Source organism: Lissotriton helveticus, chromosome 7, assembly GCF_964261635.1.
Source record: "Lissotriton helveticus chromosome 7, aLisHel1.1, whole genome shotgun sequence".
Taxonomy (NCBI): domain Eukaryota; kingdom Metazoa; phylum Chordata; class Amphibia; order Caudata; family Salamandridae; genus Lissotriton; species Lissotriton helveticus.
The window spans coordinates 1,944,658,131-1,944,675,464 of record NC_136068.1 but is presented as its reverse complement, the minus strand read 5'-3'; the positions used below and the strand labels follow the sequence as shown (position 1 = coordinate 1,944,675,464).

Below are 17,334 nucleotides of genomic sequence, written 5' to 3'. Positions count from 1 at the left end.
CCCTCATTCACTGTACATGGATACATGCATGCAATATCCATCAGACTCCTCATTCACTGTACATGGATACATGCATGCAATATCCATCAGACCCCTCATTCACTGTACATGGATACATGCATGCAATATCCATCAGACCCCTCATTCACTGTACATGGATACATGCATGCAATATCCATCAGACCCCTCATTCACTGTACATGGATACATGTATGCAATATCCATCAGACCCCTCATTCACTGTACATGGATACATGCATGCAATATCACTCAGACCCCTCCCTTTCACTGTACATGGATACATGCATGCAATATCCATCAGACCCTTCATTCACTGTACATGGATATATGCATGCAATATCCATCAGGCCCCTCATTCACTGTACATGGATACATGCATGCAATATCCATCAGACCCCTCATTCACTGTACATGGATACATGCATGCAATATCCATCAGACCCCTCATTCATTGTACATGGATACATGCATGCAATATCCATCAGACCCCTCATTCACTGTACATGGATACATGCATGCAATATCCATCAGACCCCTCATTCACTGTACATGGATACATGCATGCAATATCCATCAGACCCCTCATTCACTGTACATGGATACATGCATGCAATATCCATCAGACCCCTCATTCACTGTACATGGATCCATGCATGCAATATCCCTCAGACCCTCATTCACTGTACATGGATACATGCATGCAATATCCATCAGACCCCTCATTCACTGTACATGGATACATGCATGCAATATCCATCAGACCCCTCATTCACTCTACATGGATACATGCATGCAATATCTATCAGACCCTCATTCACTGTACATGGATACATGCATGTAATATCCATCAGACCCCTCATTCACTGTACATGGATACATGCATGCAATATCCATCAGACCCCTCATTCACTGTACATGGATACATGCATGCAATATCCCTCAGACCCCTCATTCACTGTACATGGATACATGCATGCAAAATCCATCAGACTCCTCATTCACTGTACATGGATACATGTATGCAATATCCATCAGACCCCTCATTCACTCTACATGGATACATGCATGCAATATCCATCAGACCCCTCATTCACTGTACATGGATACATGCATGCAATATCCATCAGACCCCTCATTCACTGTACATGGATACATGCATGCAATATCCATCAGACCCCTCATTCACTGTACATGGATACATGTATGCAATATCCATCAGACCCCTCATTCACTGTACATGGATACATGCATGCAATATCACTCAGACCCCTCCCTTTCACTGTACATGGATACATGCATGCAATATCCATCAGACCCTTCATTCACTGTACATGGATACATGCATGCAATATCCATCAGGCCCCTCATTCACTGTACATGGATACATGCATGCAATATCCATCAGACCCCTCATTCACTGTACATGGATACAGGCATGCAATATCCATCAGACCCCTCATTCATTGTACATGGATACATGCATGCAATATCCATCAGACCCCTCATTCACTGTACATGGATACATGCATGCAATATCCATCAGACCCCTCATTCACTGTACATGGATACATGCATGCAATATCCATCAGACCCCTCATTCACTGTACATGGATACATGCATGCAATATCCATCAGACCCCTCATTCACTGTACATGGATCCATGCATGCAATATCCCTCAGACCCTCATTCACTGTACATGGATACATGCATGCAATATCCATCAGACCCCTCATTCACTGTACATGGATACATGCATGCAATATCCATCAGACCCCTCATTCACTGTACATGGATACATGCATGCAATATCTATCAGACCCTCATTCACTGTACATGGATACATGCATGTAATATCCATCAGACCCCTCATTCACTGTACATGGATACATGCATGCAATATCCATCAGACCCCTCATTCACTGTACATGGATACATGCATGCAATATCCCTCAGACCCCTCATTCACTGTACATGGATACATGCATGCAATATCCATCAGACTCCTCATTCACTGTACATGGATACATGTATGCAATATCCATCAGACCCCTCATTCACTCTACATGGATACATGCATGCAATATCCCTCAGACCTCTCATTCACTGTACATGGATACATGCATGCAATATCCATCAGACCCCTCATTCACTGTACATGGATACATGCATGCAATATCCATCAGACCCCTCATTCACTGTACATGGATACATGCATGCAATATCCATCAGACCCCTCATTCGCTGTACATGGATACATGCATGCAATATCCATCAGACCCCTCATTCACTGTACATGGATACATGCATGCAATATCCATCAGACCCCTCATTCACTGTACATGGATACATGCATGCAATATCCATCAGACCCCTCATTCACTGTACATGGATACATGCATGCAATATCCCTCAGACCCCTCATTCATTGTACATGGATACATGCATGCAATATCCATCAGACCCCTCATTCACTGTACATGGATACATGCATGCACTATCCATCAGACCCCTCATTCACTGTACATGGATACATGCATGCAATATCCATCAGACCCTTCATTCACTGTACATGGATACATGTATGCAATATCCATCAGACCCCTCATTCACTGTACATGGATACATGTATGCAATATCCCTCAGACCCCTCCCTTTCACTGTACATGGATACATGCATGCAATATCCCTCAGACCCCTCATTCACTGTACATGGATACATGCATGCAATATCCATCAGACTCCTCATTCACTGTACATGGATACATGCATGCAATATCCATCAGACCCCTCATTCACTGTACATGGATACATGCATGCAATATCCATCAGACCCCTCATTCACTGTACATGGATACATGCATGCAATATCCATCAGACCCCTCATTCACTGTACATGGATACATGTATGCAATATCCATCAGACCCCTCATTCACTGTACATGGATACATGCATGCAATATCACTCAGACCCCTCCCTTTCACTGTACATGGATACATGCATGCAATATCCATCAGACCCTTCATTCACTGTACATGGATACATGCATGCAATATCCATCAGGCCCCTCATTCACTGTACATGGATACATGCATGCAATATCCATCAGACCCCTCATTCACTGTACATGGATACATGCATGCAATATCCATCAGACCCCTCATTCATTGTACATGGATACATGCATGCAATATCCATCAGACCCCTCATTCACTGTACATGGATACATGCATGCAATATCCATCAGACCCCTCATTCACTGTACATGGATACATGCATGCAATATCCATCAGACCCCTCATTCACTGTACATGGATACATGCATGCAATATCCATCAGACCCCTCATTCACTGTACATGGATACATGCATGCAATATCCATCAGACCCCTCATTCACTGTACATGGATACATGCATGCAATATCCATCAGACCCCTCATTCACTGTACATGGATCCATGCATGCAATATCCCTCAGACCCTCATTCACTGTACATGGATACATGCATGCAATATCCATCAGACCCCTCATTCACTGTACATGGATACATGCATGCAATATCCATCAGACCCCTCATTCACTGTACATGGATACATGCATGCAATATCTATCAGACCCTCATTCACTGTACATGGATACATGCATGCAATATCCATCAGACCCCTCATTCACTGTACATGGATACATGCATGCAATATCCATCAGACCCCTCATTCACTGTACATGGATACATGCATGCAATATCCCTCAGACCCCTCATTCACTGTACATGGATACATGCATGCAATATCCATCAGACCCCTCATTCACTCTACATGGATACATGTATGCAATATCCATCAGACCCCTCATTCACTCTACATGGATACATGCATGCAATATCCCTCAGACCTCTCATTCACTGTACATGGATACATGCATGCAATATCCATCAGACCCCTCATTCACTGTACATGGATACATGCATGCAATATCCATCAGACCCCTCATTCACTGTACATGGATACATGCATGCAATATCCATCAGACCCCTCATTCACTGTACATGTATACATGCATGCAAAATCCATCAGACCCCTCATTCACTGTACATGGATATATGCATGCAATATCCCTCAGACCCCTCATTCACTGTACATGGATACATGCATGCAATATCCATCAGACCCCTGATTCACTGTACATGGATACATGCATGCAATATCCATCAGACCCCTGATTCACTGTACATGGATACATGCATGCAATATCCATCAGACCCCTCATTCACTGTACATGGATACATGCATGCAATATCCATCAGACCCCTCATTCACTGTACATGGATACATGCATGCAATATCCATCAGACCCCTCATTCACTGTACATGGATACATGCATGCAATATCCATCAGACCCCTCATTCACTGTACATGGATACATGCATGCAATATCCCTCAGACCCCTCATTCACTGTACATGGATACATGCATGCAATATCCATCAGACCCCTCATTCACTGTACATGGATACATGCATGCAATATCCATCAGACTCCTCATTCACTGTACATGGATACATGCATGCAATATCCATCAGACCCCTCATTCACTGTACATGGATACATGCATGCAATATCCATCAGACCCCTCATTCACTGTACATGTATACATGCATGCAAAATCCATCAGACCCCTCATTCACTGTACATGGATACATGTATGCAATATCCATCAGACCCCTCATTCACTGTACATGGATACATGCATGCAATATCCATCAGACCCCTGATTCACTGTGCATGGATACATGCATGCAATATCCGTCAGACCCCTCATTCACTGTACATGGATACATGCATGCAATATCCGTCAGACCCCTCATTCACTCTACATGGATACATGCATGCAATATCCATCAGACCCCTCATTCACTGTACATGGATACATGCATGCAATATCCATCAGACCCCTCATTCACTCTACATGGATACATGCATGCAATATCCATCCGACCCCTCATTCACTCTACATGGATACATGCATGCAATATCCATCCGACCCCTCATTCACTGTACATGGATACATGCATGCAATATCCATCAGACCCCTCATTCACTGTACATGGATACATGCATGCAATATCCCTCAGACCCCCTCATTCACTGTACATGGATACATGCATGTAATATCCATCAGACCCCTCATTCACTGTACATGGATACATGCATGCAATATCCATCAGACCCCTCATTCACTGTACATGGATACATGCATGCAATATCCATCAGACCCTCATTCACTGTACATGGATACATGTATGCAATATCCATCCGACCCCTCATTCACAGTACATGGATACATGCATGCAATATCCCTCAGACCCCTCATTCACTGTACATGGATACATGCATGCAATATCCATCAGACCCTTCATTCACTGTACATGGATACATGCATGCAATATCCATCCGACCCCTCATTCACTGTACATGGATACATGTATGCAATATCCCTCAGACCCCTCATTCACTGTACATGGATACATGCATGTAATATCCATCAGACCCCTCATTCACAGTACATGGATACATGCATGCAATATCCATCAGACCCCTCATTCACTGCACATGGATACATGCATGCAATATCCATCAGACCCCTCATTCACTGTACATGGATACATGCATGCAATATCCCTCAGACCTCTCATTCACTGTACATGGATACATGCATGCAATATCCCTCAGACCCCTCCCTTTCACTGTACATGATACATGCATGCAATATCCCTCAGACCCCTCATTCACTGTACATGGATACATGCATGCAATATCCATCAGACCCCTCATTCACTGTACATGGATACATGCATGCAATATCCACCAGACTCCTCATTCACTGTACATGGATACATGCATGCAATACCCATCAGACCCCTCATTCACTGTACATGGATACATGTATGCAATATCCACCAGACCCCTCATTCACTGTACATGGATACATGTATGCAATATCCATCAGACCCCTCATTCACTGCACATGGATACATGCATGCAATATCCATCAGACCCCTCATTCACTGTACATGGATACATGCATGCAATATCCATCAGACCCCTCATTCACTGCACATGGATACATGCATGCAATATCCATCAGACCCCTCATTCACTGTACATGGATACATGCATGCAATATCCCTCAGACCTCTCATTCACTGTACATGGATACATGCATGCAATATCCCTCAGACCCCTCATTCACTGTACATGGATACATGCATGCAATATCCCTCAGACCCCTCATTCACTGTACATGGATACATGCATGTAATATCCATCAGACCCCTCATTCATTGTACATGGATACATGCATGCAATATCCCTCAGACCCCTCATTCACTGTACATGGATACATGCATGCAATATCCCTCAGACCCCTCATTCACTCTACATGGATACATGCATGCAATATCCCTCAGACCCCTCATTCACTGTACATGGATACATGCATGCAATATCCATCAGACCCCTCATTCACTGTACATGGATACATGCATGCAATATCCCTCAGACCCCTCATTCACTGTACATGGATACATGTATGCAATATCCATCAGACCCCTCATTCACTGTACATGGATACATGCATGCAATATCCCTCAGACCCCTCATTCAATGTACATGGATACATGCATGCAATATCCATCAGACCCCTCATTCACTGTACATGGATACATGCATGCAATATCCCTCAGACCCCTCATTCAATGTACATGGATACATGCATGCAATATCCATCAGACCCCTCATTCAATGTACATGGATACATGCATGCACTATCCATCAGACCCCTCATTCACTGTACATGGATACATGCATGCAATATCCATCAGACCCTCATTCACTGTACATGGATACATGCATGCAATATCCCTCAGACCCCTCATTCACTGTACATGGATACATGCATGCAATATCCCTCAGACCCCTCATTCACTTCAATTGTGTATCTTATTCCTGCCTCAGGTGTCTTGGGGGTTCCAAGCTCCTTTCAGGTGACTCAGCCCTGGGTTTCTGTCATCCTCAAATATGAAATCACTCTCCATCTCTCTGCCTTCTCTCAGTGATCATCCAACATACAGAAAAGTGCTCGAAATGTGGGTGTTAAGCTGAAGCACTTTTATGTTATTTGTTTTCTGGGTAGAGTGTAAAAAAGGTATTCAGTGTTTTGTATATACTCAGTGTCTTGTGTCACTAAAGAGGAGATCGGCCCTGGTTCACCCCCTCGACCATCACTTACTTTAACCCTGATATTTATCCTGACAGTGGATTCGGGGCAATATGGCCGATGCCCGGTGGAGGTGCTTAGACAGCTGGAGAGGAGATCGGCCCTGGTTCACTCCCTTGGCCGTCACCTACCCAGCCGGACATTGGGCATACTTCCTTCCCTTCTCCCTGCTATGTCTCCTTCCTCTCCCTCCCCCTTCTGATGAATTACTGTAACTTTGCTTTTTTGTCCTATGTTTGACTATGCGATTGTAACAGTGCATTGACCTCAAATACAAGGAAAATATATCAGTTATGAGAGGTACAAGCACCCACTCTCACAGGCTGCAATGGCAGGCCTGTAGTCACAGTTTAAGTGGACTCCGATGGGTGTCATAATGCTTGCTGCAGCCCATGGGAGACCCCTGGTGCACCTATGCCCTGGGTACCTCAGTTCCATATACTAGGGACTTACATGGGTACACCAGTAGTAGCCAACTGGGAAGGTGCAAAAGTACTTACCATTGTCAAATTTAGGGTGGATGCACAGTGGCTGGGGTCCTGATTGGCAGGATCCCAATCAGACTCTTCACAAAACAGAGGAACACCAGCAAAAAGTGGGGGTGACCATGAAAGCAGATCCTACCTTCCTACCGGCAAAGTAGCTGTTCTGGATATATTCTGGTTGCAGACGGGTGTAGATGACTTGCCATTGGTGCGCTGTGATAAGGAGTTCATTTTATGGGTCAAGAAGTTCCAGTAACCCCGCCCCAACCTCAAGAACTAGATCATGTACTGCTCAAATATATCCTGAGGGCATGGCTTATATGTACTGAGACAGTTAATGCTGGTGCATTCATCTCATTAGCTGAAAATGCCAGCTTTGCAAGCAACCTTTTTAAAGTTAAGGTTGTTTTCTTTATTTTGTTTTCTGGAAGTGGGTACATATTTTCATTTATTTAATTTGTATTTAAATATCAGTATTATTTAATAACCTAAATATTATATAATTAAATAACAAATATGCACTTTTCCATATATGTTAACAATAATGTATATTTCATTATATTTCTATCTATTTAAAATCATTTAATTTCATTTTATTTTTTCCTATGGGATTTAATTTTCTATGGAAGGGTGTTGCAATACCAGTGGTTGGCCATCAGTAGTGCTGGATATACTACAAAAGTGTAAGTTACTACAAAAGTGTAAGTTATTACAAAAGTGCAGATTGTTAATACAACAAAGTAGGTAACTTACTCACGAGTGTAAACTTACTTAAAAGTGTAAGTTAGCTTTGCGAATCAGTACTGCATTGTGAGAGGGACTCTCTGCCCAGATGAAGAGAGGTGTTGTAGCCGAAGAAGTGTCTTATGGCAAAGATGCACGGCAACAAGACCTCTCTACTCTCAATATAATAATAGGGTTAATATTAATATCACCAGAATATCAACTTATGCACAAGCAAAAACTGGAATATAAATCTATCTGCTTTGCTGTCGTTGTGTGAGGTGTGGACATTGCATCTCGTCCCCTCTTTGCCAATGAAAGTTTTCTAGAATTGTAGCCACATTACTGGTCTTGAATGATGTCCCTGCCTCCTTCACTCTTCCTCTCTATTTCCCTCTCTCTTTATCTCTCTCTTGATTCCTCCATCTCTCTCCCTCTTCATCCTCCTTCACTCTATCTCTATCTCAGCCTCTGTTTCTCTATATCTTTCGGTCTTTCTAGCTTCTTTTTTTCTCTCATTCTGCCTCTGGTTCTCCTCCACTCTCGTTTTCTTTCTCTCTGAAGTTTCTTCTTCTCTCTTCTTTTTTCTGTTTCAGTCATTAACCTTTTCTCTATCCTTTCCCTCCAACCTTGTGCCTGTGGACAATATAGCCAGGATTCAAAAAACACATTAGGGCTAACTAAAAAAAGTATTTATGAAGAATGGAATTTATAATGGAATAATACTAAAGAGTAATATTTTACAGTTTTGCTCTCACTCTCTTCCACTTCCCCCTCTATCTCTCTATTTCTTGATCTACCTGTATCCCTCTTTCTCTTGCTTTCTCTATTTCACCCCTTTCTTTCACTCTATCTGAATTTCACTCATTCTCCCTTCTCACTCCCTGCCTGCCCTTTCTCTTGCTCTGTGTCGTTCATGTTCTCCTAGTCTTTCTCTCAACTCTTTGTCTCTCTCTCTCTCTCTCTCGCTCTCTCTATACTCAGCTTTCCCCTATGGCCCTCTTGCTTTCACCTTAATTTTACTCTCTTACCTTTTCTCTTTACCTCTCTCTGCCTGTAGCTCTCTTTCTTCCGAGCCCTCTTATTTCATCTCTCTTTCTCTCACATTCTCTCTCTCTCGGTCTCTCTCTCGGTCTCTTCCGCTTTAAATCAGTCCTCTCCTTTTTCCCCTGCAGCAGTGACCCAGTGTGACCGACATAACAAACAAGGAGGACCCGGTGGACAGGACCACACCTGTGTAAGACACGAGCCCGGAACAGAAGATTCCTCTTCCTGGATGGGTTTATCCCCCTACCTGAGACAGACACTATGTCTCCGCGCAGGTAAGTGGACTTTATTTCAAAATGTTAAATTGTTTGTTGAATTAAAAAATATAGTACCAGAAATTAAACTTTAAGTGCCTTAATAACACAAGGAGTGTAATAAGGTTTACATATATTTTCCTGCCAGGTCGCCTGCATTTTATATATCAAAAAACCCATTGAAATGAGAGAAATGTCCAGAACAAAAGATCTCAGAGAAATGTGAGCTAGATGGCAAAGAAAACATGTAATAAAGAAAGGGAAATATTCCAACTGATTAGAAAACTGATAACATGGCATAACAGAAACCATGAATATGTAATGGTGAAACACTGTAAACCCCTGACTCAGAGAGATCCAATGTAGGTCCAAGAGGGCTGGATCCATACCATAGGATAACTAGATGAGATACCTTTACATACACTCAAACCATTATACCATAGGATAACTAGATGAGATACATTTACATACACTCAAACCATTATGCCACAGGATAACTACATGAGAGACCTTTACATACACTCAAACCCGTATACCTTAGGATAACTACATGAGATACCTTTACATGCACTCAAACCCGTATACCTTAGGATAACTACATGAGATACCTTTACATACACTCAAACAATTCTATCATAGGATAAGTACATGAGATACCTTTACATACACTCAAACCATTATACCACAGGATAACTAAATGAGATACCTTTACATACACTCAAACCATTATACCACAGGATAACTAAATGAGATACCTTTACATACACTCAAACAATTCTATCATAGGATAAGTACATGAGATACCTTTACATACATTGAAACCATTATACCATAGGATACCTACATGAGGTACAATTACATACACTCAAACCATTATACCACAGGATAACTACTTGAGATACCTTTACATACACTCAAACTATTATACCATAGGATACCTACATGAGATACCTTAACATACACTCAAACAATTCTATCATAGCATAACTACATGAGATATCTTTACATGCACTCAAACCCGTATACCTTAGGATAACTACATGAGATACCTTTACATACACTCAAACAATTCTATCATAGGATAAGTACATGAGATACCTTTACATACACTCAAACCATTATACCACAGGATAACTACATGAGATACCTTTACATACACTCAAACCATTATACCACAGGATAACTAAATGAGATACCTTTACATACACTCAAACCATTATACCACAGGATAACTAAATGAGATACCTTTACATACACTCAAACATTTCTATCATAGGATAAGTACATGAGATACCTTTACATACATTGAAACCATTATACCATAGGATACCTACATGAGGTACAATTACATACACTCAAACCATTATACCACAGGATAACTACTTGAGATACCTTTACATACACTCAAACTATTATACCATAGGATACCTACATGAGATACCTTTACATACACTCAAACAATTCTATCATAGGATAACTACATGAGATACCTTTACATACACTCAAACCATTATACCATAGGATAACTACATGAGATACCTTTACATACACTCAAACCATTATACCACAGGATAACTGCATGAGATACATTTACATACACTCAATCCATTATACCATAGGAAAACTACTTGAGATACCTTTACATACACTCAAACCATTATGCCACAGGATAAATACATGAGATACCTTTACATGCACTCAAACCTTTATACCATAGGATAACTACATGAGATACCTTTACATACACTCAAACCATTATACCATAGGATAACTACATGAGATACCTTTACATACACTCAAACCATTATACCACAGGATAACTGCATGAGATACATTTACATACACTCAATCCATTATACCATAGGAAAACTACTTGAGATACCTTTACATACACTCAAACCATTATGCCACAGGATAAATACATGAGATACCTTTACATGCACTCAAACCTTTATACCATAGGATAACTACATGAGATACCTTTACATACACTCAAACCTTTATACCACAGGATAACTGCATGAGATACCTTTACATGCACTGAAACCATTATGCCACAGGATAACTGCATGAGATACCATTACATACACTCAAACCATTATGCCACAGGATAACTACATGAGATACCTTTACATACACTCAAACCATTATACCATAGGATAACTACATGAGATACCTTTACATACACTCAAACCATTATACCATAGGATAACTGCATGAGATACATTTACATACACTCAAACCATTATGCCACAGGATAACTACATGAGAGACCTTTACATACACTCAAACCATTATACCACAGGATAACTAAATGAGATACCTTTACATACACTCAAACAATTCTATCATAGGATAAGTACATGAGATACCTTTACATACATTGAAACCATTATACCATAGGATACCTACATGAGGTACAATTACATACACTCAAACCATTATACCACAGGATAACTACTTGAGATACCTTTACATACACTCAAACTATTATACCATAGGATACCTACATGAGATACCTTAACATACACTCAAACAATTCTATCATAGCATAACTACATGAGATATCTTTACATGCACTCAAACCCGTATACCTTAGGATAACTACATGAGATACCTTTACATACACTCAAACAATTCTATCATAGGATAAGTACATGAGATACCTTTACATACACTCAAACCATTATACCACAGGATAACTACATGAGATACCTTTACATACACTCAAACCATTATACCACAGGATAACTAAATGAGATACCTTTACATACACTCAAACCATTATACCACAGGATAACTAAATGAGATACCATTACATACACTCAAACAATTCTATCATAGGATAAGTACATGAGATACCTTTACATACATTGAAACCATTATACCATAGGATACCTACATGAGGTACAATTACATACACTCAAACCATTATACCACAGGATAACTACTTGAGATACCTTTACATACACTCAAACTATTATACCATAGGATACCTACATGAGATACCTTTACATACACTCAAACAATTCTATCATAGGATAACTACATGAGATACCTTTACATACACTCAAACCATTATACCATAGGATAACTACATGAGATACCTTTACATACACTCAAACCATTATACCACAGGATAACTGCATGAGATACATTTACATACACTCAATCCATTATACCATAGGAAAACTACTTGAGATACCTTTACATACACTCAAACCATTATGCCACAGGATAAATACATGAGATACCTTTACATGCACTCAAACCTTTATACCATAGGATAACTACATGAGATACCTTTACATACACTCAAACCATTATACCATAGGATAACTACATGAGATACCTTTACATACACTCAAACCATTATACCACAGGATAACTGCATGAGATACATTTACATACACTCAATCCATTATACCATAGGAAAACTACTTGAGATACCTTTACATACACTCAAACCATTATGCCACAGGATAAATACATGAGATACCTTTACATGCACTCAAACCTTTATACCATAGGATAACTACATGAGATACCTTTACATACACTCAAACCTTTATACCACAGGATAACTGCATGAGATACCTTTACATGCACTGAAACCATTATGCCACAGGATAACTGCATGAGATACCATTACATACACTCAAACCATTATGCCACAGGATAACTACATGAGATACCTTTACATACACTCAAACCATTATACCATAGGATAACTACATGAGATACCTTTACATACACTCAAACCATTATACCATAGGATAACTGCATGAGATACATTTACATACACTCAATCCATTATACCACAGGATAACTGCATGAGATACCTTTACATACACTCAAACCATTATACCATAGGAAAACTACTTGAGATACCTTTACATACACTCAAACCATTATGCCACAGGATAAATACATGAGATACCTTTACATACACTCAAACAATTCTATCATAGGATAACTACATGAGAGACCTTTACATACACTCAAACAATTCTATCATAGCATAACTACATGAGAGACCTTTACATACACTCAAACAATTCTATCATAGGATAACTACATGAGAGACCTTTACATGCACTCAAACAATTCTATCATAGGATAACTACATGAGAGACCTTTACATACACTCAAACAATTCTATCATAGGATAACTACATGAGAGACCTTTACATACACTCAAACAATTCTATCATAGGATAACTACATGAGAGACCTTTACATACACTCAAACAATTCTATCATAGCATAACTACATGAGAGACCTTTACATACACTCAAACAATTCTATCATAGCATAACTACATGAGAGACCTTTACATACACTCAAACCATTCTATCATAGGATAACTACATGAGATACCTTTACATGCACTCAAACTATTATACCACAGGTTAACTACATGAGATATCTTTACATACACTCAAACCATTATACCACAGAACAACTAGGTGAGATACCTTAACATACACTCAAACATTTATATCATAGTATAACTACATGAGATACCTTTACGTACACTCAAACCATTATACCATAGGATCACTACATGAGATATCTTTACATACACTCAAACTAATATACCATAGGATAATTACTTGAGATACCTTTACATACACCCATACAATGATACCATAGGATAACTACATGAGATACTGTAGTGAAGTTCCTATATTCCCAATCGGCTCTGTGCGTTGGAATAATATATACTATTGAATTGACCTAGGACTTAGGTTGACTGGGTCTCTATCGAATATATTAGACTTAATTGTGAGCGCCAGCTAGCTCAGAGGTCACTAGAAACTTTCTCGAATAAACAAGAAGGGATTAGTTTCTGACAACCGCATAAACATGACAACTTTGTTTCCCCAAGATAAAACGTATCTTCAGAGTCGTGGAAACAATAGATTGATATTTTACTTAGTCAATCGTGCATGCTTCGTTTCACCAGAGGTGCAGAGAAATAGAGAGACGGGCGTTTTCAATAAAAGGTATTTATTGAACAGTCTTCTTTCTCATGCAGAAGAAACGAACCGCTACAATCGTAATATTGGCTGTAAAGTATAATGCGTACAGCAAGAAGAGTATTATAAAATAATACTGTAAAAGCATGGTATGGTTTCTAAGCCATAAAATACATACATAAATAACAATTACTAAAAAAGTACTCAACTGGTGCTTCTAAAATATGCCTACCCCGATGTACCTAACCTAGGTCTAGTAGGAGGGAAGAAGTGAGGTGTAGCATAGGTTTAGTATTCTTTGCTGAGAATCTATCCAATATTTCTCTCAGGGTCTAATCAGCTCTGTACCTTGGTTTAGAATGAAGGCGGTCTGGTATCTCTCTGCCTCAGGACTCGATTTCCCAACACCCCGCAAGGGGAGCTTGCAAACACTGGAGCTGGATTTCTTGGTAAAAGACGGCGTCTCTCTCAGTGCTTCTGCTGGGGTGTCGGCTCCCTTCGGCACTTGCTGCGGCAAGCTGTGTCGGGTAGGTAGATAGTCAAACTGCTCCACACCACCCTGTGTTGGCTTGGGCAAGTGTGTGCATATTTATAACTTGAAGGTGCCAAGTTTGACGTAAGGTTGGAAATAACTTTTGTTCTCCTTTAAGCAGATTAGTTTGTGCCCAAACAAAATTCAATTTTGGGAAAAAGTCAAATCAGATTTGTAGAAAAAATAGAGTTCCCAAGTTAGAAGTTTTGTTTTGAAAAACGAAGGTCGAATTCACAGTTGATAGAACGCTGTGTGCTAATTTCAAAGGTTATTCTCGCTGTTAGGAGAAAACATTAAATCTTCTAAGTTGGCAAAGAAATTGTCTACCACAGGAGGTGAAAGTTGGACTACTTCATTAAGTAGATCATTCGTACACGGATGAGAATCATCGCCGTCAGCGTCATCTGCATTAGCAATGTTCACAGTAGATGGTACCTGTGCCCGTTGGTCTTGGTATCTTACCCTCAGCTTGAATTGCCGGTGAGACCTCAATGAATGCCGTCATCAGGATTGGTAGCCGTTGGGGACAACATGATGCATGAGCCGTTACAGAACCAAGCAAAGCGTCAACGTCCGTTGGCAGCACTGATGGAAGTGTCGACAAACGCCCAACACGCATTCTTCTCCGCAAAGCAGGCCTCGTAAAACAGGTAAGATGCAATCTTGACAGATTGGTCTGAACGAAAGGAACCAAGTAGTATTCAGATCTCTCAAACGAGCGTAGCCAAGAATCTATGTAAATTGGTCACGATACTGCATGGCCAGAAGAGTGTTCTCCATGGTAGTCTGGGTATCGCTGGTGACATGTTTAAGATATGACCTAACATTTCTGTGAAATGTATTGGGCAATTTGTGGATAAAAGGGCATGTATCTCCGCAGAAGACCTTGCAACTTGTAGTTCCTACGTCTCTTTGGATGAGGTCAGTGGCACCGTTTTTTGTAAAAGAATGGCTTTCATTTTGCTTAAAGTATCAATTTGTATAGAAGAGATGTTCAGTGAAGGCCATAGCGGCGACACCCCGTCTGTCTTGCTTTTAGGAAATAATACTTGCATACAACAAGTTATCCTGGCTGACACATTAACGAAATAGGCTATTCCTGGCATCATTCCACAACAGCTGTGATCATTCAACATTATGTAGCTACCATTGGATAGCTGCCTAAAAACTGGATCTATCACTGCTGCCGGGGAACCCTGCAGGTGGCAAGAAAGGTTGGTCGAAGAACCATTGCAGGTTCCATGTAAATTAATACCCTGACACAAAAGTGTACCACTTAGTGCATTTTTGCAATTTTTACCACTAAGAAATACCTCCTTTCCCCCACTCCAACATTTGTGTGTTTATGGTAAATCCCAAGTCGACTTTATGTACTCTTTACCCAACCTTTCATCCAGGTCTGCTGGTATATGTGTTTCAAGCAATACTGAAACTGGAAAATCGTCACTGGTATCGTGATGGTGCCATGTATTATCCATTCCACGACTGGTTTCTCAGAAACAGTTAATGGTACAAGTTTTTCTATGCTCAGCACCGTATAGTCTGCTCCCCTCTGTGCCAAAGAGATTTGATTATCTGCAATGTTAAACCCAGTAAACAATGACGTGGTGTTGATTAGACACAATGGCACGTAGCCTGAACGGAGATTTTGTAATGTCCAGCCAAGCAGCATTATAGAACGCAATTGAGACTGTCCATGTTGTAACATGAGCAAGTCCAGTTCTATTATATCTATGGCAGACGATACAATGCTGTCCAAAGAATAAAATTCTGGAGGACAGAGTCGTTAACCCATTGTCCACTACAAAGACAATTTTCTCTAAATTAATACGATCAATTTCACGTATTCTTTCTGCAGTTTCCATTTGCGTGACTTTTCATGCTTCATTATAAGCAGCGTATATACCGGCGTATATGAAACGTTTATGACGTGGCTGACGAGGTCCTAGTAAGAAGTCTCTCAAATCATCGCCATATTTACGCAAAGTTAAGTGTTGTTTTATTTCTGGAAGTG

At 40.3% G+C, this 17,334-nt stretch overlaps 1 protein-coding gene across 1 annotated transcript in view; it reads left to right on the top strand.

Moving 5' to 3' along the window:
- The window catches only part of LOC144770001 (collagen alpha-1(XII) chain-like), an 85,248-nt gene that overhangs the window by 46,708 nt on the left and 21,206 nt on the right, over positions 1-17,334 (top strand). The window contains exon 4 of the mRNA XM_078654194.1: positions 9,680-9,826. Coding sequence (XP_078510320.1) covers positions 9,680-9,826 — 147 coding nt within the window. The remainder of the gene's footprint in view (positions 1-9,679; positions 9,827-17,334) is intronic.